This window comes from Tamandua tetradactyla, chromosome 1, assembly GCF_023851605.1.
Source record: "Tamandua tetradactyla isolate mTamTet1 chromosome 1, mTamTet1.pri, whole genome shotgun sequence".
Classification (NCBI taxonomy): Eukaryota; Metazoa; Chordata; class Mammalia; order Pilosa; family Myrmecophagidae; genus Tamandua; species Tamandua tetradactyla.
Genome location: NC_135327.1, coordinates 164,637,470 through 164,662,702, shown reverse-complemented (window position 1 = coordinate 164,662,702; position 25,233 = coordinate 164,637,470). Strand labels below are relative to the sequence as shown.

Below are 25,233 nucleotides of genomic sequence, written 5' to 3'. Positions count from 1 at the left end.
ACATATAGCCTGAGTCTTTGCTTCTTCCCAAAGTCCCAGATGTTGAGTAGGAGGGATCAAGAGCATCTCTCTACCCTCCATGTTACCTTTACATTCCATTTACCTAAAGAACAACTTGGTCAGAGCCAAATCTGAGAGAGGGAAAAACGCAGAGAGACATTTGTTCCCTTCACATTCACCCTCTGCCTCTTCTCCCCTTTCCCCAATTCCTCAGAGAGGGCCTGGCAGTTATAGGTATAAGGAGTAACCTTTCTCCACCACCAGAGAACTACTTAGCTGAATTTTCCAAACCTACAAGTCTACTAATCCAAATATATGTGTTAAAAGCAGACTTTTAATTTACTGTTTGCATTTGCATTCCTCATATAACAAACTCTAAATCCCTCCTACACAGATGAAGGCCTCCTTTACACTAAGATAAAAGTCATGAACTCAGAAAAAAAAATATTATTAATTTTCAAAATATTACTCAAAATATATTTACTATCTGATTTAATCAGTACTCACAACAAAATTATTAGATAGGTGCTATTATTACTCCCACTTTAGAGATGAGGAAATTGGTGTTCATAAAATTTACATAATATGGATTAAAAAATGGCATGACTGAGACTCCAATCAGTTTGGTCTATAGAGCTCATGCTAGAATGCCTTCTCTTGAAATTTTTATAGTTAATCCTTGGAAAGACAGGAAAATAAAAGTCAAGAATTCAAATGCAATAATTGTTACAGATGAATATAGATATACTTAAAAGATATGCCCTAATAACACAATCTGAACACAACACAATCAAGTAATGTATTGGTTTAGAATGGTGTAAGACATAAGCACAACCTTGCAGAGAGAAAACTAGCAGCATTGTGAGCATAAACCCAAGAATTACAATCAACCCCAAAATCCCACACAGCAGAAGTTTATTCTTCGTGCATACTACATCTCTCACATAAATTGGCAGAGATTTCTACTCCATATAGTCACTCAGGTACCCAGGCCAATGGAGGTAGCAGCATTGTGTAGCTGAACCATTTTAAACATCCAGATTTCTCAGTTATCCTGTTAGAGGAAGAGAGAAACTTGAGAAATTTTCATGAGCTTGTCACCACCTCAGATTAGAAATGACACAGCTCACTTTCACTCATATTTCGTTTGTTTAGAACTAGTCCTATGGCCATATCTATTTGCAAAGGGACCAGGATATACAAGGTAGCAAATGGAATAGTTTGTCTGCTCTGCCACAGTCCCGTGAACATAATTCACAGACCAAGCCATCTGTCCCCATCTTTCAGATTGCTGTTATATTCAGGATAAATATTATTTTCCCTATTTTAGAGACTTCAAATTTTGTGGTTAGAAAAGAATATTAAAGGATCTTTATAAAAATTTTTAATTATTAAAGGTTAAGTTCCAAGGTCATTCTAAAAACAATTTTAAAATGAAGCAGTACTATGGGACAAGGGAACATATTTGTTAGGGATAAGATATTGAACAGGTAGATGGTGGAAGCCCTGTTGATTGCATAGTTTCTGTAATCATAATTTGGCCTAATCACTTGGCCTTACTTCTGGTTTAAATATATATTAGTGCCTTAAAAGTTAAATATCTGATGGTGTGGCAACTGGCTTTTCAACTACTATTGACAGGTATCTAATTACAAAATTCCTTATTGCATTACAGAATTCTGGATAAATGAAGTTTGTAACTTTTGAATATTAAAACATGGCACTGAAAACCTTTGTAAGAAGTTCATTCACAAAAGTAAATTGGTATCTTTAAGAAATGTGAGTAGCACCATCTGGTGGATGAGAATGAAATAAGAATTTGGGAAAATGCTTTTTGAATGTAATTGTGGGTGTTAGTAGTAGTAGTAATATTACCATGGTGATAGTAAAGTTTCTAAATAAAAGGTTTTCAGGAGTCTCCAAATAGGGACCTGAAGAGTGAAAACCTCTTCTCAGAAAATAAGAATAAATAGAGAGTATATGACTTCCCATTATCATTTCTGATTGACTGCTGCTCAAGTGAAACCCACGTAAATTAAAGTAGCCTCTGGTAATGATGAGAGGTTATTTACAATCTGAGATAATTATCATCCAAGAGTTGACTGTCCTGGTAATTTTAGAAAGCTCACATATGTTAGACCAAAGCTTAGTACAGGCCTTCAATTTGCTTAGTAGCTATTAGCAAAAGGCCAGCAGAGGGCTTCTTCACATCTTTGACCTTTATCAGAAATGAATGGTGAGATTTTTTTACAAAGGTGAGAAAAATAATTTCAGCTTTTCAGTTTTGAAGTATGTGTGCCCCATTTCCTTAGCTGAGGTTTTCTCAAAACTTTAAATTGCTTCCTTCAGAAATTAGGTTTTGGAGTTCTATTTGTTCGTATTGAAAGGTAAACTTATTTGAACAGAGCGGTGTTTAAATAAGTTTACCCTTATTACTTGGGCTAGTTAACAAAGCTGTTCTAGAATTCCAGCTTGTTCTGGGATGTTCAATAGAGAATGGAAGACCTGCTCTACGGGAAAGGAAGAGTATAAGAATAGTCACAGCAAACAGATGCTAAAAATTATAACATGATAACCATCCATTTATCACTGTTCAGACAGGCTTCTGAACACTTTATTTTGCTTCATTGGACATCTATATGTATTTCATAGTATAAATTTCTCAAGAAGGAATTTAAACCTTTGAGAAAATCTAAGCTAAGGAAATGAGGTACAGATAGTTCTAGTCAGTAGGCTACTGTAGTCAAGAAAGATGGCCTTGACTAGGGGTTGAGAAGTGAAAACTCTTGAACCAGACTACCTAATTTTATCAACTTCAAGATCTACCTCCTTAAAGATTTTGTGAGAACCCTTAAACCAGAGCAGAAAAAGAAACAGCCTCAAAGAAACAGTCTCTGGTGAGGTCTGGATAACAATTCCTGTACTGCCCCAGCTCTACTAATCATCTTCTGTCTTCCCGTGATGGTACTTCACACTGTTCAGTGTTTGTATTGTCCCTCAGTGCCTAAAAGACTTTAAAAATAGTTCTTGGACTTCGCATTGGCAAAAGTTAAAAGTTCACCTAAATGCAGGCTTTTAGAGGCTTCATTTCCCAAAAATACAGTTTGAAAACAGTTGGCTTCCTCTTTACTTGTAAACCCTGGGGAGAGTTTTTGTTTATTGGCTTGGCCTATTATACTTCTAACCTGAATGTTCCACTCTATGTGATGTTTCTGTCACATGGTACTCAAGTAACCAATTTTATTCTGCTCCATTTGTTGGAGTCTAAGTTGAAATGGATTTCATGTTGCAGTACTGTAACTCTTTCTGGTTACTATTAAACACTCCAATAATAGTATTTCTGATTAACCCAGTTACACTACAGCAGTGTAGGCTAGTACCTGGATTTCAGATATTGTTACTGTAAAAACAGTTAGCTTAGCATAAAGAAAAATATGCTGTAGAGTCTGCTATTTAGCAAATACATTAAATTGTTCTTAGGCCAAGAAGACAGAAGGGAATGGTATTTGCTGAGAGTTTACTGTGTGGAAGTTACTTATGCTGCAAGGACAATTTTGGACTAGGTCAGGGTTGAAACCTGGCATAAGATCTTTAGTGTGCCCCTGATAGCACAACTTTCTATTACAGAATGCCCGAGAAGCTTCTCAGCCATCACAGAATGTCCCAGAACACTGAAACAGATGTCCAGACATATACCTTGTGTGGCCCAGGATGTTTGTGGAAGGGAACTCAAACCTGGCACACAGATTGTGTTCAGGCATCTGCATGCTAGTCGAAGGAACTGGGATCCCCTGAAGAAGCTTGGTCTGGAGAAAAGGACCTCAGAGTCTATGAGAGAAGAAAACATCTAGAAGAGCAGGCATGGCCTGGTAGCTTGTCTGAATGAGGGAGCAGTGATACAAGACATGCTTGACCTTCCCTAATATTGCCCTCTTTGCCTCAAGAAGCTCTGTGCTACTAAGGACCTAACGCTTTTCTATGAGAAACATCTCTAGTCATGAAACACTAAAGGAGTTTTCCTATACTGGCCACAGAGGGAGAAAGCATGAGATCAGCAGTGTAGGGGTGAGAGCAGAGGACCTGAGAAAAAGGAATTGCAGGCAAACTTCAACCACTGGGTCTCCTAGAAAGAATAAATTTGGGAGTAAATTCTACCCAAAGATGGAAGTTTTTGCTAGCATGCAGGTGGGGCTCAAATCCTTGACAGTTGGGATATTATTATAGCTAAGAAATATTTATATGTATTGGCAAATGAAATTTAAAGCTATTTGAGTTAAGTGCATTTAACCCTCACAATTAATTTTACAGAAAAATTAAGGCTTGGTAAGGTTATTTGCCCAAGTTCACAGCATCTTAAGTGGGAGAGCCAAAATATCAAAACCAGAGTTGTCTCCTGCCAAAAGCTGCAATCTTACTCTTATACCTTAAAGCTTATGGAAGATAATATATAGAAGAGTCAAAGGTGCATAGTCAATAAGTATTTCTAGTGTTCCAATAATAATGATAATAAGCAATAGATATTAAGTAATTATTAAATGATGTGATTTGCCTATGCAACAATATGATTTGTTGAGAAATTTATCAGTATCTTAATTTTTTTCTACTGTGTTTTTATTGGTGATAGAATGAGGTCGTGACTCTATGCCCTCCATTTCCTTCACTGACAGAGTGAAAGTTCATAGGACTCATTTTTCAAAGCCCTCAGCCAATTAAAACTGGACTGTCTCAAAGAGAATGAAAATGTAGACTGCAGGACAGTGGCTCAACCCTTGTATTACTTCCCCACATTGGAGTATGAGGAGGGTTGTAAACCACTCCAGGGGCTTGCACCTAGCATCTAGAGGTAACAAGATATTATATGGGAACAAATGTTTGCATACATGTGAAAACTGGTCATTTAATGCTGTGTATCGAGCACCTTGACTAAGGTGTTTGTGGTTAAGCGGTTAGCAATAAGGAACATCCTGAGCACTCATGTGTCAGCCCATCCAAAGAGGCAGTGTCTAATATATGGCAAAGAAGTTGTGTTTGACTACAATTATGTTTGTTCAGATTGTGCACAAAGTGCCCCTGTATGTAGCAACCAAATGGAGTTAAGGGAAAAAATGGCCATTTCTATGAACCAAGAACAAGGCCCTTCCATTTTCCTGTGAACATGTAAGCCCCAGGGATTTTGTAAGCTCCAATGAGAACAACCCCATGTAATAATTGTATCGGAGTTTTCACTGACTTGATGAGTTGTGATTCTGAGATAGCTCCCTTTAGAAAATAAAGAAACATGGCATGTCTTACACCTTGAATGCCATGGAGGTATTCACATCAGTTACATATACGGTAATTCATTCTCTGCTCTCACAACATTTTGCTGAGATTCTCTCACCATCCTCTTTTACAGATAAATGAATTAGAATTTAAAGAAGTTGAGCAACTTCCTCATATTCACACAATTCATAAGCTTTTTGTAATACTAAGAATTTAGTCCTCTCAGATTTGTCAGAGGCCTGCCTTTGAAAAGCACTGCAACACACCCTCAACCACATGCCTTGAAAACTAATTCAAGAAGTTTGTCAACACAAGTTATATAAACAAATTGTTCCCCAGCATAAATAGGATGTGTTGCAGAATTCATTTTTATATTAAAAAAGCTATTGACATTCAATTATGTGTAGGACATACCAGGGTTGTCTATAAACAGGCATGCCTTAAAATTTAGTGAGAAAGGTATTACACAAATTAATAAAGTCATCTTGCACTAAATTTCAAGAGAGTGTTAAAGATACTAGATTTTATAGGAATCACTAGATTATGAATTTTTGGTGAAAAAAGCACTAGATTATGAATCAAAAGAGATCAGTTTTAATTCCAACACAAGCTATGCCACTTTTCTTCCATAATTTTAAGATTCTTAATTTCTTGGGGCCTCAGATTTTTCATTTATAAAATGTTGATAGTAATCTTTTTTCTCTCACTGTATTTTTAACATTAAACTGTGTCAAAAAGTTACAAAACTATAATGATCTACGTAAATAAATGAAATACTATTTTTTCTCTATCATTAATGTCAAGTTATCATGATTCATGATAGCTGTCCTGAACTAAGAACTGACTTTGGCATGGAAAATGTGGAAAACAATCAATGGAAATTCAGGAGGAACTATTTTACTCTGAACATATTTTCTATTAGTCAATTCTTGAGTATTTATAGAAGTAACAAATAGAGTATATGTTTCAAAATGACACATTCCATTTTCCAATGTAATATGTATATTTAATATGCCCAGTTGGAAATATAACACAATGATGCTCATTATTGTTTGTGGTAGATGATTTGCCTGATGCAGCCTGAGTGTGTGTTTTTGCTCAATGTGTTCTTTGCACTTGGAATGCCTTTCCACACAATCTCCCCTTGTCCAAATACAGACCTTTCTTTAAGGTGCCATTCAATGACCCTTCTAAGCTGAAATGCCCTATTCCTCTAGAAATTCCTTAGAAAATGGGCAGTATCACTTCTGAGTTGTGTTTCCCTTAAGTATTTATCACTTTATGTCCTGAATTATAGTTATGTTCTTGTGCTGTTTCTACCTCAAGAAATAACAATCTTCTTAAGGGTGGTATTTACAAATAAATCATAGTCTTCATCAGAACTCACTAAAGCTCCTTCCCTAAGACATCTCAATAAATACGTGCTGAATAAATAAAACTTTCTGGGTCATTCTGTTCTCTGGAGTTTGAATTCTTCCAATTTGTGCTTAAACAAGTCCCATAAGTAAATTCTGTCAGGGTGATTGTAACCTTTTATGTATGGTAGTGGTCTGATGGTGAATACGTACTACGTAGTGAATGGATGAAAAGCAGCAGTATGAGACTTTAGCCCTCTAAAGATTAAGCCTGAAAATTGGCTAAAATGACATTTTAAATGAGGGAATTTTATGAGCAGAGGCAGTGAAATAGTCCAGCCTTTGAAATGTACTCTGGTAACTGAACATTAACCAAGGTACTTCCTTGTTCTCACATGAAATGTTTTTGATATTGATCAGTGATATAAACTAACTGCTAAATATATAACAAAAGGAAAGTACAAAAATCTGTGTACCCACCAAATATTTCACTTTCAAAGATATTTCTGTGCCCTCAATGAACAGTGTGTACTTTCCATCTAAATTCAGAACACTTAACTTTAAAATATGTGAATACAGTGGTACAAAGAGACAGAATGATTTCTCAAGGGTAGAAAGTAAAACTGAGATCTATTTCAGATACTGGAATTTTAAAATTCCAGTTTAGTGTGTTTGACGACTAATATTCCTTATAACTCTGGGGGAAAATTCATTGAAATGGTATAGTTGGAGAAGAGAGATTTGTTCTTGAGTTTTCTTCAATTGATTTCACATTCTAGGGCATCTAAAAGTTCCTAAGGCCAGAATTATTCTAGAAGACAAGAATAATAACCTATAATCATTCAGTTCATTAAGGCAATATTTATTGCTTGGTAACATATGCTCGCACTGGGTTGCGTGCTGAGGACCCATTCACAAAGAAAACACAGCTCTTATCCTCAAGGAAGCCACTGTTTAAGTGGACGTGGGGAGACATACATGCCAAATCAACTGATAGGTCTTGATTGTAGTTTAATGTTATTTTTTTTCCTCCTGTTGATTCACCATGGTAAAATAAATGCCCTCCTTTCCTGTCTTGAAATTGTGGTCTGTTCTCTATACTACAATTGCCTTTTTCCCATTCAATACACACAAACAGAACTCTTTGAAGAAAATTAAACTGTTTGGAGTTCAGGCCTGTTGAGGCAGACTATACTGGATCATATCAGAAGGTGAATAGATAAAGGTCATTGTTTGGAGCTCAAAAGGGGGTGACTGGGCATTAGAGGTGGTCTTCTGGGTCCTGTTCCTATTCAAAACCTCAGTGGGTGGCAGAACCTCTGATAAGGAATGTATATAGGTACCTAGTGACTCAACCTCTGTTGCTGTATCTTGAGAGTCCTAGGGAAGGTTCCTGGCATTGAGTTGACCATAGAGGAAGGGTATGTTGCAAGCAACAGATCACCCAACTATCAAATAGGCTACATGAGCATGATAACCAGGCAACAATTCCATTCCTCCCCAATGAGATTAGATCAACTATATAATGCCCCTGGGAATCTTGAACTACCCAAAAAGAGGCTCTCTGGTAACTAATATTAGACATATTGACAGTTCTGGAAAGGAGTTTGATTTAGTTTGTAAAATCTACTGGAATGCAATATACCAGAAATGGACTTGTTTTTAAAAAGGAAATGTATTAAGTTACAAGTTTATAGTTCTAAGGCTGTGAAAATGTCCAAACTAAGGCATCCAGGCAACAATACCTTGATTCCAGAAAGGCCAGTGGGTCCAGAACACCTGTCAGCTGGAAAGGCACATGGCAACGTCTGCTAGCTTTCTCTCCTGGCTTCTTGTTTCATAAGAATTACCTGGAGGTGTTCTCCTTCTGCATCTCCAAAGATCTCTGGTTACATGGGTTCTCTTGGCTCCAATGCTTTTTACAAAATGGTTCCCTTTTAAAGGGCTACAGTAAGCAACCCTACCTTGAATGGGTGGAGACACGTCTCCATGGAAACCAATAATCAAAAGTTACCACCCAAATTGGATGGGTCACATCTCCATGGAAACAATAAAAATGATCCCATCTAGCAACATTGAATGAGGATTAAAGGACATGGCTTTTCTGGGATACATAATAGCTTCAAACTGGCACAGAAGCTAAAAGTCAGATTTATTTGTAGTTTTCAAAATAAACATGACTTTTCTTTCACCAACGTCTCATAGAGAAAATTTATACCCTTTACGGTTAAGTGTGTGTATACATATATATATATAATGTGATAAGTACTAAAATAGAGACTGTACTATGTGCTAGAGCTGCTCACAGTAGAATGGAACTACCATATTGCCTAGATTTTAAAACTTGTTTTATTCCACTTTAGTGTTTCTCTAATGGAACGTATCTTAAACTGATGCATACCCTTAATGTTCTGTTTCTCTGAAATCCTGATACTTTAAAATCAAGGAAATATCATAAAATTCCCTGAAAGGAAGTGCATTAGTTTTCTAGGGCTTCCATAACAAAGTACCACAAATTGGGTGGCTTAAAACTACAGAAATTTCCCTCTCACATTTCTAGGGTCTAGAAGTCCAAAATCAAGATGATGGCAGGGTGATACTCTCTCTGAAGGCTCTCAGGTAGAATTCTTCTGTTATGGATTGAATTGTGCCCTCCCAAAAAATATCTTCAAGCCTTAACCCTTGGTCTTCTGAAAACAATATCTTTGAAGATGTTACTAGTTAAGATGAGGACAAACTGAATTAGGATGAGTCCTAATCCAATATGACTAGTGTCTTTACAAGGAGATGAAATTTGGACACAGACAGACAAACAGAGAAAACAGCCATGTGACAGAGGCAGAAATTGAGTTATGTCACAAGACAAAGGACACCATGCTTACTAGCAAGCCACTGCCAGTCCCCAACAGACTTCAGAGGGAACATGTCCCAGCTGACACCTTAATTCTGCCTTCTAGCTTTCAGAAATGTGAGACAATTCATTTCTGTTGTTTAAGCCACCAGTATTTTTTTGCTTTTTTTAATTGATATATATTATATATCACATACCATGTAATTATCTAAAGTGCAAAATCAATGGTTCACAATAACATCATACAGTTGTGTATTTATCATCACAATTGACTTTTTTATTTTGTGAAAAATAACATATATTCAAAAAAGCAATAAATTTCAAAGCACATCACCACAATTAGTTGTAGAACAGATTTCAGAGTTTGGTATGGGTTACAATTTCACAATTTTAGTTTTTTACTTTTAGCTGCTCTAAGATACTGCAGACTAAAAGAAATATCAATATAATGATTCAGCAACCATAGTCACTTGTTAAACCCTATCTTCTCTGTATAACTCCACGATTGCCTTTGATCTATCTCCCACTCTTGGGCATTTCGGCTATGCCCATTCTAACTTTTTCATCTTGGAAAGGGCTGTTGATAATATGGGATAGGGAAATGAAACTATCTGATGTTCTGCAGAGGCTGGCCCCTCTGGGTTTCAAGACTTATACAGTCCAGGAACCCATCTGGAGGTTGTAAGTTTCTGGAAAGTTACTCTAGTGCATGGAACTTTTGTTCCCATTATATATTGCCCCCAGTGTTCATTAAGATTGACAGGAATGGTTTGGGCTGGGGTTTGGCAAGTTATGATAGGTAGCAATGTCCAACTGAAGCTTATGTATGAGTGACCTCCAGAATAGACTCTTGACTCTATTTGAACTCTCTCAGCCACTGATACCTTATTTTTAACACTTCTTTTACCCCTTTTGGTCAGGATGGCATTGTTGATCCTATGGTGGCAGTGCCAGGTCATCCCTGGGAGTCATCTCCCATGCTGCCAGGGACACTTTCACCCCTGGATGTCATGTCCCACGTAGTGGGGAGGGCAATGATTTCACTTGAAGAGTTGCAAGCCACCAGTTTTTGATACTTTGTTATGGGCAGTCCTAGCAAAGTAAGACACCTTCTTTGTTTCTTCCTGGCTTCTGGTGGTTGCTGACAATCCTAGGTGTTCCTTGGCTTGTAGATGCATTGCTCTAGTCTATATCTTCGTTCTCACATGGTGTTCTCCCTGTGTGTCTGACTCTGTTCAAATGTCCTTCTTTTTATAAGGACACCAGTTGGGAATAGGGTCCATCAGAATCCAATATGAGTGCATCTTATTTTACATCTGAAAAGACTCTATTTCCAAATGAGGTCACATTCACAAATACTAAGGGTTAGGACTTCAATATAACTTACTGGAAAAGCATAGTGAGTGCAAGAAACCCTGAGCATCTTTGGCAGGCAAATGATTTTGGCACCTCTGAACAAATATATAAAAACCATTTGTTAACCATTTATTTAGAGGGTATGTAAAATTATGTTAATAAAATATTTACAGAGAAACAAATTTTCTTTATTGATTGACTTCTGCTGGTCAGAGCATGTCAATATTCTGAAAAAAAATGAAAATTTAGTTGAAGGCATATTCATAGATAAAATTTGAGCAAAAGATGGATCCTGTCCCTATTAGACAGCATCGTGGTCTGCATTTTGAGGCCTTGGAATTTCGGCTACTTGTATCTGTTTGTACATAAGAAACTAAGTAAAGTTGATTTAATAATTTTATTTCTGTTTAAGGGCTTGTCTCTTTTGGCAGGAGTGAGACCAAAAATTTACATTTTGCCAAGAATGGTAGGTCAAAACTTGCATTATCTGGCAACATATTTTCAATGTAATCTGGGCCTGTGTAGCAATTTTATAGGTTGGCTTCCAGCTGGGGCTGTTCATGTGGCCTACACCCTAATCTGGCTCTAAATTCAAGGAATTTTGAGAAGCAAAAATAGAATTAAAGATGTGTTGTGGAAAGGATGGAAAATGAGGCAGTATAGCACATTATTGTTTTAATGAAAAACTCTGGCATATATAATCTCTCTTTCTTGCATCCTTGAGATTAAAGGATTAATGGTTCCATTTTAAAGATGATAAAAACTGAGATTGAGAGAAGTTAATCTGCCTTAGACCATTTTAGTTAACCTGCCTTAGTCCTTCAAATCTCAATTCATGTACTTCTCAGTACCCAAACACTCTGGCTACCTAATCTAAGCAAGATAATTTTTTTAATCAAAAACATAAAACATTTAATTTTAAAATAACTATTTATGTCACAAGTATTGAAGAAATGAAAGAATAAAAGTAACTTATCCAACTTTTTAGGTTAGAAAAACACATCTCCCTTTGTTATACTCACAATAAGGGGCTCCTCAGAATTAACAGACTCTTAGTTGCTAACAATGGAGGCCACAGCTCATTATCTGACTTAGAATAAGTAACAAAGGCAACAACCTCAAAATCCTAACCTGTCACTGCCAGGGTACCCCCCACATCTTGGAGGGCTCCTTTCATTGTTTTCAATGGGGTTGGTGGCCCTCATGAAAACTGGCAAAATCAAGTCAAAGCAATGGTGGTTTGTAAAGCTCTGCATAGAGTAAAGGTAAGCAAATTTATTTGTAGTAAAATATATACAGTGAAAATCCCTTGGGACAAGCATTACTAAAAAAATGTTGTTGAAACACTATAGATTTTTAACTACAGAGTAATTTCCTAGTAATCAGTTTTGAATGCTGACAAGCTTGTTTTCTTCGTGGCTTCTTATTAATTATCTCTTTAATTCCATTCTTTAGCAACAGTAAGAACAGTCCAAAATAATTCTTTCCAAGTGCTCTCTGTGAGCAGCTATGAAACCTCTAAACTTCTGTTTTTATTTGGCTGGTCATTAAGTGAGGTCTTTGTGGCGCTTATGTCGCACTTCTTAGTTGAATTAAGTGTCTTCTCAGCTGGTGAAAAATGTAAGGTTCTAGATTCCCAATATCCCAAGAGTTTAAAAAAATCCATTTATAATGTAGTACACAAAAAGACCATGCTAAATTTCTGAATAATATGTACGTTAGAAATACTTTAAACTCATTTATTTGATATATACATTAATGAATAGATTGAAATTTAAAATTTTGTAAAAATTGAAGATGGACATACCTCAAAATACCAGGATGGGCAGTGCAACGGTGGCTCAGTGGCAGAGTTCTCGCCTGCCATGCCAGAGACTTGGGTTTGATTCCCGGAGTCTGCCCATGGAAAAAAATAAATACCAGGATAATTATTTATCATACAAAAGGGCAAGTAAAGTACATGACATTCAGATCACAGAATTAAACTCCCTTTTACAAATACACAATCTTCCTGTTACATGGACACATACACCAGCATTCAAGTACCTTTAGTGGAAGTTCTTACTAAAATAATAAAATAGTCTTATAAACATAGTTTATAAAAATTGCTTTATTGAAAGGGAGTAGCAAATGTTGTTGTGCAAGGTAGTGATTAAGCATACTTTATTTCTTTGGTATAAGTTCAACATGCCTATGAAGTTTCTCTTCAGGATCAGAAAGAGCTGACTGTCCAATTCTGAAGTGTACTTACCTATGTCATAAAATAATAGTAATTAAAATCATAGGTAACTTCTTCAAACTCCCTAAATAGTATTTAATAGCCTTCATATTTGGTTTCCAATGATCTTTTTAAACTTATATTTGTCACCACCACCCTGCCATGCAAACTTATCCTCTAGTAGCATAGGAGGTAGACTTTTCTGTCATATCTTTGTATAAACAATTATTTTATTTCTATCCCTTCTGTGTCTGTCAGAATTTCAATTTTCTTCAAGGCTTTCCTCACGTATCATTTTCTCGATGAAATTATTTTCAATTACTTTGGGGAGAACTGAACAATGTCTTCACACTTTGTTTAATTCTATGTTTTGAAACTTAACACATGCATGTGGGCTCTACCACTATATTAATTCCACTAACATTTATAGTGTCAATAATGTTGGGAAGGACAAGGAATACACAATTATGAAAAGCAAACAACAGACCAAAAAAAGAAGAAAAATTCCCTGCATGGAGGAGGCAAACCAATAAGGAGTTTTATGAGCAACTTGTCTGTACATTACCAGTACCAAGGCTTGATGTTTAGGAGGCATAGAATGAAAATGTACTGAAATTAACTGAATTGAATCAGAATCTCAGGGCTGGAACTCAGATTTCCTGATCATGAGTAAAAAAACATTTCTTTAAATAAGTATCTATTGCATCATTGCTATACTATAAAAAAAAGGTAGAGGCTTTATTATATAAAGATTCTATATTTGCATAATGATGAAAAATATTTGCAAACTCTCTTATAATAGAAACCCATTAGTAAAAAACGTGGCCTTGAAATATTTTCAGTATGGTTAAACTAGTTTTAATGTGTGCTGTAGATGTTAGCGCACATCTGTTAGGACACAAAAGGACTTCTGTGACAAAATAAATATCAAAGTGTCTTAGGAACCCAAGAGTACATGGACTCATTTGAGAACTGCAGGTCCAAGCTACCCTACTTTTCACGATGTTTACAGCTCACTTCTCTGGTGGGGGAGATACCAAGGGTCTCCTTATAGATGTTCCTAAATATCATGAACCAAGCAATGAAATACAATTTTTATTACATAGTATATACTGCTTTTTGTTTTTAAGCAGGAGGATCCTTCAGAGTATATAGAAATTTGACTCACAATTGGGCTTTGAAATATCTATGAAGAAAGGTTTTGATAAGCAGTTATAGTATAAAAAGAACAGAATGAAACCAATAAAATAACTGTGAGAGAACTTAATATGTTACTTAACATCACTATACGGATGTTGTTATAGCTAGCCAAGAGGGAAGGCAAAATTTCCATCATAGTTTTTTCAGTCTTCTGTTTGTTCAAAAAAGTATTTTAAAAATCATGCCTTAAGATTATGATCTTGGGCAGGCCATGGTGGCTCAGCAGGCAGAGTTCTCACCTGCCATGCTGGAGAACCGGATTTGGTTCCCAATACCGGCCCATGAAGAAAAAAGAAAAAAAAAAAAAGATTATGATCTTAAGGCATGACTTTTCACAACATTCTCTGCTATGTTGTAGGAAAACAGGCATTATCATATATTACTGGTGAAAATGTAAAATGGTGCAGCCACTTTGGAAAAGAGTTTGGTCCCAGTTGCTCTACATCCTTGTCAACACTTACTATCTGTCTTTTTTGATTTTAGTATTCCACTTGGTGAGAAATCATATCTCAATGTGGTTTTTATTTTCTGTTCCCTAAAGATTGAGAACATTGACCATGAGGTGTTCATTGGTCATTTGTATATCTTTTTGGAGAAATGTCTAATCAGAGGTTTGCCCACTTTTTAATTATTTGTCTTTTTATTATTGAGTTGTATTTTTTATTATTTCTTTTTTTTTTGTTATTGAGTTGTATAATATCCCGGATACAAGTCCTTTATCAGATAAATATTTTACAAATATTTTCTCCCCATCTGTAGCTTATATTGTCAATCTCTTAATAGTCTTTAAAATAACAGAAGTTTTAAATTTTGATGAAGTCCAGTTATCCACTTGTTTTGCAAAGGTTATGCTTTCAATATTGTATTGAAGAAATCTTTGTCTAACCCAAAGTCATAAAGATTTTCTCCTATGTTTTATTTTATTTTATAGTTTTAGGTTTACATATAGATTTAAGACCTAAATAAATGACTTTTATATATGGTACAAATTAAGGATAGAGTTTTTTTTTTTTAATAAAACATGGAATACAGTCATAATAACTGTTTTTATGCCCTGTTTGCTAATTCTAACATGTCTGTAGGCTCTTGGTATGGTTCAACAAACTGTTTTGTTTTGTTTTGTTTTCTAATTATGGAGCATATTTTCCCACTTCTTTGCATGTCTGGTAATTTTTTATTGGATGTTGTTTTACCTTTTTGGATCCTGGATATTTTTGTATAGCTATAAATGTTCTTGACCTTTGTTCTGGGATGCTGTTAAGTTACTTGGAAACAGTTTGATCCTTTGGGTCTTGCTTTTCAGATTGTTAGGCAAGACCTGAACAGGGATCAATCTAGGTGTAATTATTCCCCAAACTCAAGCAAGACTTTTGCTATACTGTATTCAGTGATTCATGAAGTTTTCCACTCTGGTTGGTGAAAGCTGGTGTGCCAGTTTGAAAGTATTATACATCCCGAAAAGCCATGTTTTAATCCTGATCCAGTCTTGTGGCAGCAGCTGTTTCTTTTAATCTTGATTCAATACTGTAGGTTGGAAACTTTGATTAGATTATCTTTAGAGATGTGACACGCCCAGCTGTAGATGTGACCTTTTGATTAGATGGAGATGTGATTCCACCCATTCCAGGTGGGTCTTGATTTTCCTTTAAAAGAGGAAATGTTTTGGAAAGAGCAGAGCTGAGAGAAAGAGCTGACATAGATGCTGTCACTTGGAGAATAGAGACATTGAGGTTTGAAAATGCTTGGAGCCCAGTAAAACATCGCCATGAAATGTTAAGCAAGCCAGAATCTGGAGAGAGCCTAGGGAAATCAAGAGATGAAGGCCAACCCAAGAGAAGCAAAGTGAGGAACAGAGATTGAAAGCAATGGAGCTCAGGAACAAGAGACCTGCAGATGAAGCACATGACTTCTCAGCTGACAGAGGTGTTTCGTATGCATCAACATTCCTTGAACTAAGGTCTCTTTTCCCGGATGCCTTAGTTTGGACATTTTTATAGGTTTAGAAATGTAAATGTATAATTCATCAAATTCCCTATGCTGGTTTGAAAGGATGTATGTACCCTAGAAAAGCCATGTTTTAATCAAAATCCCATTTTGTAGAGGCAGAATAATCCCTATTCAATACTGTATGTAATCAGATCATCTTCCTGGAGATGTAACCTAATCAAGAGTGGTTGTTAAACTGGATTAGGGGAGATGTGTCTCCCTATTTGGGTGGGTCTTGATTAGTTTCTGAAGTCCTATAAAAGAGGAAATATTTTGGAGAATGAGAGATTTGAAGAGTGCAGCACCACAAAGCAGAGTCCACGAGCCAGTGACCTCTGGAGATGAAGAAGGAAAATGCCTCCCAGGGAGCTTCATGAAACTGGAAACCAGGAGCGAAAGCTAGCAGATGATGCCATGTTTGCCATGTGCCCGTCCAGCCGTGAGAGAAACTCTGTGTTTGCAATATGCCCTTCCACTTGAGAAAGAAACCATGAACTTCACTGGCCTTCTTGAACCAAGGTATCTTTCCCTGGATGCCTTAGATTGGACATTTCTATTGACTTGTTATAACTGGGACATTTTCTCGGCCTTAGAGCTGTAAACTAGCAACTTATTAAATTCCCCTTTTTAAAAGCCATTCTGTTTCTGGTATATGGCATACCGGCAGCTAGCAAACTAGAACATTCTTTTTTATCTTTTTTTTGGCATGGGCCAGCACCGGGAATCGAACTTGGGTCTCCAGCATGACAGGCAAGAACTCTGCCTGCTGAGCCACCATGGCCGTCCCAAATTCGCCTTTTTGAAAGCTGTTCTAGTTCTGGTATACTGCATTCTGGCAGCCTACAAACTAAAACAGCAGGCATTATTCCTTGCTGAGTGTAACCACTGGCCACTGTTACCTTCAATCCTTTCAACTGGTTCTTTATCCACACTCATGCAATGATCAGTAATAAGCTCAATACTTGACGGGGTCCTCTACAGACCTCCAGAATTCTTTCTCCATGCAGTTATTTTAATAGCCTCCTGATCATTTGGTGAAGTAGGGATTCCCTCATCGATGGATAGGATGGCTAAATGCCTGTCATCTGACACTGGAAAGCAATTTGTCAGTCACATATACTCAAAGCCTGGAGGAGGAGAACATTGCACACCAGGCAGAACCACTCAGGACTTGCACTCAGGAACAGAGTGAACAACCAGAGTCTGTGGGAGGATGTGATTGGTTTGTTTGAATAGTTCCATGACTGGCAGGGGCTGAAAGACAATATCCAAGAATAAGCAGGGACTGCCCTTGATCTGTTTGCTAAGGAGGATTGTTTAGCTAGGAAATCTTATCTGCAGGAGCAGAACTGGGAAGGGAACTTGTGATTAGGCTAGATGAGACCCTCCCAATTTCACTGGATGTCAAAGCAGCACATAATATTAGGCTGTAAGCTTAAACCATATACTACAGCAGTTTTCTTCTCTCCAGTACTCTGATCTGCAAATTTTAGCTGCCTCAGACTCTTCAGACTCTCAGCTCTTTGTCCTCACTTCAGAGAGTGCATCAGGCTTTACTTCTGTTATCCTTCCTTGTACTATACATAGCTTGGAAACTGTCTCAAGGCAGTAAACTGAAACAATTGTATCACTCCATTTATTCCCATCTTTCAGGGATTACCAGTTTTTACTGCAAGATGTCCAATGTCTTCAAAAGTGTTGTTCCATATATTTCATCGAGTTTTAATAGACGCTTCAGATATGAGGGTAAATCTAGTCCCTTTTACTTCATTTCAGTCAGAAGCTAAGTCCCCAAAAGTTTCAAATTTATATTGCCTGTATATCCACAGTCTAAAACTAAAAGGAACTGCAAACAAATCATGCACTGTATTTCATAGGTTGTTGGGTTTTTTGAAGTTTTATGAATGCAACAATATTGAAATTACTTTGTGTGTATTGTAGGATTTAGGAAATCAGTAAATACTTTAAGAAGGGGGTTTCTCACCATGGGAGATAGACAGAAATATGGAAGGGGAAGAACTGATGATTTTTAATGTCTTTTCTCCCCCTATATTGTATATTCACTTTCAGATCAATACTCACTTCTACAAGATCATCTATCTCTCGAGTGGAAGGTAAAACAAATAATTGTGAGTGCTACTAAAGGTAGGAAAGAAGGCGAAGATGAGTAGAACCATATGAACTGTTCTAGATTAAAGAAAACTAAAAAAGACATGGATTGGATTAGATCCTGCATTCAGGGGGAAAAATAGCATAAAATTATTATTGGGAAGTTAAACCATGGCTATAGTTCATAGTACAATTATAAAAATATGCTTTCTCAGTTGTAACAAATACACCATACCAATGCAAAATATTAATAATAGGGTGGTATATGGGACTCCTGTATTTTATGCATGATTGTCTATAAACTTACAATTCCTCTAATAAAGGGAAAAAAGCATATAACTGAAAACAAAAGCATTTTGGGACAATTGGTGAAATTTCAATATGCATTATATATTCAATTACATTGTATTAGTGTTAAATTTCATGTAGTTGACTATTGCAGTATGATTTTATAAGAGAATATCTTTGTTCTTATAAAATACCCACTCAAGGATTTTGAGGCAAAGAAGTATAATGTTTGAAACTCTCTCTCAAATGGCTCACAAAAAAATTAATAACATGGATGGATGGATAGACAGATGACAGAGAGATATATAGATAAATATAAATATAGGTAGATGTTAAGTAATAAATCAATTGTGGCAAAACGTAAATAGTTGATGAGTCTGACTGAAGGATATGCAGAAGTTTCTTGTGCTATTCTTATAAGTCTTCTATAAGAAAACTATTTCAAAATAAGCACTTAAAAATAAAAGTTATAATTGGAATTTTGGAAATTCAGCTAATATTTCTCCCAACTATGATAAATTAACAAAGGTTTATAGAAAATAAAAACATTAATGAAGAAAACTGTCCTATGCCTTTCTTAAATCTCCCATTTTTAAAAATATAAAACAAGACGGAAAAATGAGTTCATAATTGAATTAAAATAATTCTGTTATTCATTAATACATTTTCTAAATGGAATACTTTTTATAGCAATACAAAGTTCTGTTTATTATCAAAATATTCTTATGTAGGACAATCTAAAAGGGGCTCACATTTTTATAGAAATAAACAAAAAGTCTTTAATTCAAATCAACAAGTATATAGCGAAACCTATCAAGTGCTAACAGTGCTTTAAGCACCTCAAAAAATGAAAAATAGAAACAGAACCTATCCTCAAGAAGTTTATAATTTTTTGAAGCTAAGAATTTTTGCATGCATGACTTAAAAAGTAAAATAAATGGTATATGATTTAGTGACCAAATGTTAAGTACTGATCTAATATTTCAATGGAAATATTGTAATTTTAGATTTTCTAGTAGCCACATTGAAAAATTTAAAATAAACACATCAAGTTAATTTTATTAATGTTTTATTTTGCCCATTATATCCAAAATATTATCATTTTGACATGTAATCAATACAAAAATTATTAATGAGATAATGTATATTCTTTTTATATTAAATTTCATTTTTATAGTAAATCTCAGAATTCTATGTCTTACATTTAATATTAGTACTTTTTTTTTTGGCATGGGCAGGCACAGGGAATCAAACCCAGGTCTTGGACATGGCAAGCAAGAACTCTGCCTGCTGAGCCACCATGGCCCACCCAATCTTTTACATTTATAAGACATCTCTATTCAAACTAGCCACAATCAAGAACTCAATGGACATGTACAAATGGTTACCAATTTCCACAAGGCAGGTATAGACAACGGTGGGAGAATTTTTCCCATAAAAAGCAGCACAATGGCAGCGTGTGGCTTAGAAACTACATCCATGTGGCCCTTTTATAAGTTTGATCCGATTTTACTCTGGTTTCATCATCCTTTGTGTAAAAGTTTTTATTAAGGCAATTACTCAAATTGGTGAGTTTGCTGTTTCCCTTTACCCTTTGTGAGACTGTGGTCTGTTGCAAAATTCTCTATCACAATAATATTTTCAGAGTCCCCAGGTGTGTCTTGTCTGTGTCAAAACAAATCCTTTCACCAAGCTTGGACAGACTCAACAGCCAGTCTCGCGGTCAAAAGCTATGTCTCCCAATATATCCCAAATCTGCAGCTTAAGGATCAGAAATGGTACCACATTCCAGTCACAACTCCTGACTAGAATGCGGTGTTCCATTTTCAGCCTCAAAATATGGAAAATGACTGCCAAATCTCTCTTCATGAAAACAATTCCTTCACTTCCTTCCCAAAGTACCTCTTTCCATGGGGTTCAGGTTTAATACAAGGTCAGAAAAGAGACAACCTGTTGCCTTAGATAGCCATCTGTTTCTAGTTTCCAGGCTCCTATGCACAAAACTTCCTCACACTTCTTGCAGCCCCAAACAGAATCCCTCTTCCAATGAACTCATGAAAATCAGACTCTTTTTAGGACTGTCCTATAGTTTTCAAAAGCTGCTAGGTATGACCCCATCTAGTTTGAAGATGAGGTCCCTAAGATACAAGGTTTTACATGCAAGTTAATACAACTCAAATGCAGAGATATTAAGAATTATACCTTACTCTACATAATAATAGATGTTTCCCTGAAACATTTATGTAAATTGAAAATTTGTAAATTAACTCTTATAAAAAATGGATTATTGGCTGTTAATTGCACATGGGAGATCCTTCTCTCATTTTCCAGATGAGAAAAGTGGTCCCTGTAGTATGAGCCTACACACTTAAGATATACACATAGACTTCTCTAATTTTTCCATATAACTGCAGGTCTTCCGTCTTCTGGTTTAGTTGTCTTTCCATTAGGGAAATTTGTTATTTTAAAGAGTCATATGGTGTTCTAGTTTGCTAGCTGCCAGAATGCAATATACACGAAAGGGAATGGCTTTTAAAAAGAGGAATTTAATAAGTTGGTAGTTTACAGTTCTAAGGCCAAGAAAATGTCCCAATTAAAGTAAGTCTATAGATCGCTTCTCGGCTTTTTGGCTAAGATCAAGTGTAAAGTAAGTCTATAGCAATGTCCAATCAAAGGGAAACATACCTTGGTTCAAGAACACCGGTGAAGTTCAGGGTTTCTTTCTCAAGTGGAAGACCACATGGCAAGCACGGTGTCATCTGCTAGTTTCTTCTCCTGGTTTCCTGTTTCATGAAGCTCCCCGGGAGATATGTTCCTCCTTCATCTCCAAAGGTCGCTGGCTGTTGGACTCTGCTTCTCATGGCTATGTTGTTCTGTTCTGCTCTCTCTGAAACTCCTTTCTCCAAAATGTTTCCTCTTTTATAGGACTCCAGAAACTAATCAAGACCCGTCCAAATGGGTGGAGACACGCCTTCAACTAATCCAGTTTAACAACTACCTTGATTAAATCACAACTCCAGGGAGATGATCTAATTACAGTTTCAAACATTCAATACTAAATAGGGATTAGAAGAAATGGCTGCCTTTACAAAATGGGATTATGATTAAAACATAGCTTTTCTAGGGTACATACATCATTTCAAACCAGCACATATGGTAAATTATTTTAAAAGGGGAGGGGAGTGGGCTCTTGTAGTCTGTCATTTAAGAAAAAAGAAAATCCAGAAACTGTAATCAAGAATGCTAAATCTAAATCCCTGTCACAAATTTGCCATACTCTGTGTTTTATACAAGGGACAGAACAGAGTGACTATTTTGGGGTATATTTTTTGTCTTGTTCCAGGTATGGTTTAGGACTGCCCTACAGTTTTCAAAAGCTGCTAGGTATGACCCCATCTAGTTTGAAGATGAGGTCCCTAAGATACAAGGTTTTACATGCAAGTTAATACAACTCAAATGCAGAGCTATTAAGAATTATACTTTACTCTACATAATAATAGATGTTTCCCTGAAACATTTATGTAAATTGAAAATTTGTAAATTAACTCTTATAAAAAATGGATTATTAGCTGTTAATTGCACACGGGAGATCCTTCTCTCATTTTCCAGATGAGAAAAGTGGTCCCTGTAGTATGAGTCTGCACACTTGAGATATATACATAGACTTCTCTGATTTTTCCATATAACTGCAGGTCTTCCATCTTCTGGTTTAGTTGTAAATTGTATTTTCAATTTACATAAATGTTTCAGGGAAACATCTATTATTATGTAGAGTAAGGTATAATTCTCAATATCTCTGCATTTGAGTTGTATTAACTTGCATGTAAAACCTTGTATTTTAGGGACCTCATCTTCAAACTAGATGGGGTCATACCCAGCAGCTTTTGAAAACTATAGGACAGTTCTAAACCATAAATAAATCATAATAAAAAATTGATTATTTTCTATTTATGATTATAGTACAGAGTATAAAACATGAGTTCTCTTGGCATTTAAAAGTATTTTATATTATTAGCTTAATATATATGATAAATTCTTCTCTCATTCATTCAAGAGGTGTTTATTTAGTACCTACTATGTAACAAGTACTAACCTAGATACCAGGAATGTAAGAGTGAAAAAGACATTTTCTCTGCTCTCAGGTTGCTCATGGAGGGACATAAAGACAAGAAAAGAAGTAATTTCAATACTGTGTAACATAATCTATGTGTACATAGAAGAGATACCTAACCCAGAGAAGGCAACTTGGAAGCAGCAATACCTGAACTGGGACATTAATTATAGGCAGGAATTAGCTAGAAGAATGGTAAAGGGTGGGGGGAGGTAGAGAATCTAGAATTGAAGAGTCAGAAAAGAAAGTGGGTCAGAAGACCAGAGATGAGAGATCCCATATTCAAGAAACTGAAGAGATTCAAGCAGGAAGTGCCAAGAGATGAGGCAGGTGAGATAAACCTGAGCTAGATCTGGAAAAGCCTTGAAGTATGTTAATGATCTGGACTTTATCCTGAGGAGAATGAAAGATATCAAAGAAGCTGTGAGCAGTTTTGAGAAGATCTGATTTATATTTCAGAAAGATCATATGGCTACAGAAGTAAAACAGCAAGGGACAGATTTAGCAGGAAGAAGAGGCAGAATTGTCAGGATTTGGTGTCTGATTTAAGGTCAAAGTAGGGAATTCTACACTGCATCAGCATAGCATAGAGGTAAGAATCAGCATGTGATCATTTCCATTGTGTTACGGATTCCAGCTCAGTGACAGCAGTTTCCACAGTAATATCTGACCTAAACAGAAGGACAACTGACTACAGAACTCATAAATTTATTCCTTATGGTTCTGGTGAAAGGTATGTCCTTTGGACATTTCTGGTGTGGGGGGCAGGAGTCACATGGTAAATCCACTCTAACATTCCAATCTCTCAATGTCTTTGGATATTCTCATCTACATTACAACATGGCAGTTTTAATATTTTGAATTCAGGTAATGTCAGTCACCTTTTGATCCATGTTTCAGCCAACTACCCAAATGTTAAAGCCCTTTCTAACCCCTTGAGCTACAACATTGAATGCAGAATCTCTGCTTAGTGGGCCCATAGCAATAAATTCAGCCTGATCCAACTTTATATCCCTTCCAACATTATCCTACACCCTTAATATCCATTCCTACACATAATTCCTGAGTTCTGTCTACATAAATGGGAAAACTAAAGCAGTTCTTTTGAAGTATAGTGTACCTCCTCATGGGTCACACTTTTGGGGCCTGTTGGGACTTTAGTCTAGTTATTGGTCTAGAAAAAAAGAGGGGTAGGGGGTAGGTAGTGAGAAAAATTAGAAATGTCTTTCAAGTCAATTACCTCAGGGCATTCGTTGCAGTTTCCTCTGTAATAGGATGAATTTTTCCAGACTAAACAGTGAGGGCTATTTCCTCAAGTTTAGTAGTTATAGGTTTATCAGGGTTAACTGTAGGGTTAATCTCTGTAGGGGAAGGTAGGATGGTAGATTCCTCAGGGAAGGCTGGAGGTCTGTAAGCTATTTCCTCAAGGCAAGTTGCAGGTTGGGTGGCTGTCTCCTCAGGGCAGACCATTACAGATTTATCTAATAAAGATTCAGCAGAATCTAGGGTTTCAATTTCCCCACTGCCATCATTATCAGCCCTGATGCCCCATTCCAATTTTTAAGATCTCATTCCTTTCCAGTCAGTGCCCTCGATTTAACATCAGACACCCTTCAAGGTGGGGAATTTAGTTTACATTGTAACTCTGCCACTCACACAATTAGACTTTGGGTTGGTTTTCAGAGATTTCAAATTTGCAACTACAGAAAATAAGATTTTCTTTCAGGGCATACACTGAGGGTTTTAAATCTTTCATGTGGTGCTTAAGTTGCAAATGTGCAGCCTTCAGCTCATCCCTTATTTTATAACTGTATCTAGCATATTTAGGAGCAACCAGACAACATCATTATACCTTTTAACTCCACAAAACTCTGTTAAGGTGTTAAAAACACCCTCACCCAGCCGTGCCTCTTATTAGGATAAGAGTAGCAGTATCCAATGGTGATATTTTGCATATCTCACACCATAGACTGTCAGTGCCATCCTGATTATTGGAAATAGTCAGTGTCTGTGAATCTAATCAGAGTAGAGAACCAACTGCAAAACTCCATTTTTTAAATTGAGATATACTATATATTTCTATACCATATAATCATTCAATGCGTACAATCAGTGGTTCACAGTATCATCATATAGCTATTCATTTATCATTACAATAGATCTTTGAACATTTTAATTGCTCCAAAGAAAATTAAAAAGAATAAAAAAAAATTAAAAGTAAAAAAGAACACCCAAAACATCCCATCTCCCCAATCCCATTTCATTTCTCGTCCCTCTTTTGGTCCAGAAGTCTTTCTTATTCCCATGTTACCAGGGCCAGGCTCATCCTGGGGAGTTATGTTGCCAGGGAGATTTACACCCCAGGCAAAAACTCATTTTGAAGATTCTATTTCTCAAGAACTACTCCCAGTACCAAAGCTATACGTATTCATCAAGGTTCTCTAGGGAAAAAGAACCAACAGGAGATCTCTGCAAATATTATGAGATTTTATAAAAG

General features: G+C 36.3%; 1 protein-coding gene across 4 annotated transcripts in view; it reads right to left on the bottom strand.

The window, feature by feature from the left end:
- The window catches only part of LOC143650462 (hyaluronidase-4-like), a 137,933-nt gene that overhangs the window by 89,733 nt on the left and 22,967 nt on the right, over positions 1-25,233 (bottom strand). For all 4 annotated transcript variants that reach the window (XM_077121466.1, XM_077121385.1, XM_077121551.1 and 1 more), the window contains one exon: positions 12,632-12,720. In XM_077121466.1, coding sequence (XP_076977581.1) covers positions 12,632-12,691 — 60 coding nt within the window. In that variant the 5' untranslated portion in view covers positions 12,692-12,720. The remainder of the gene's footprint in view (positions 1-12,631; positions 12,721-25,233) is intronic.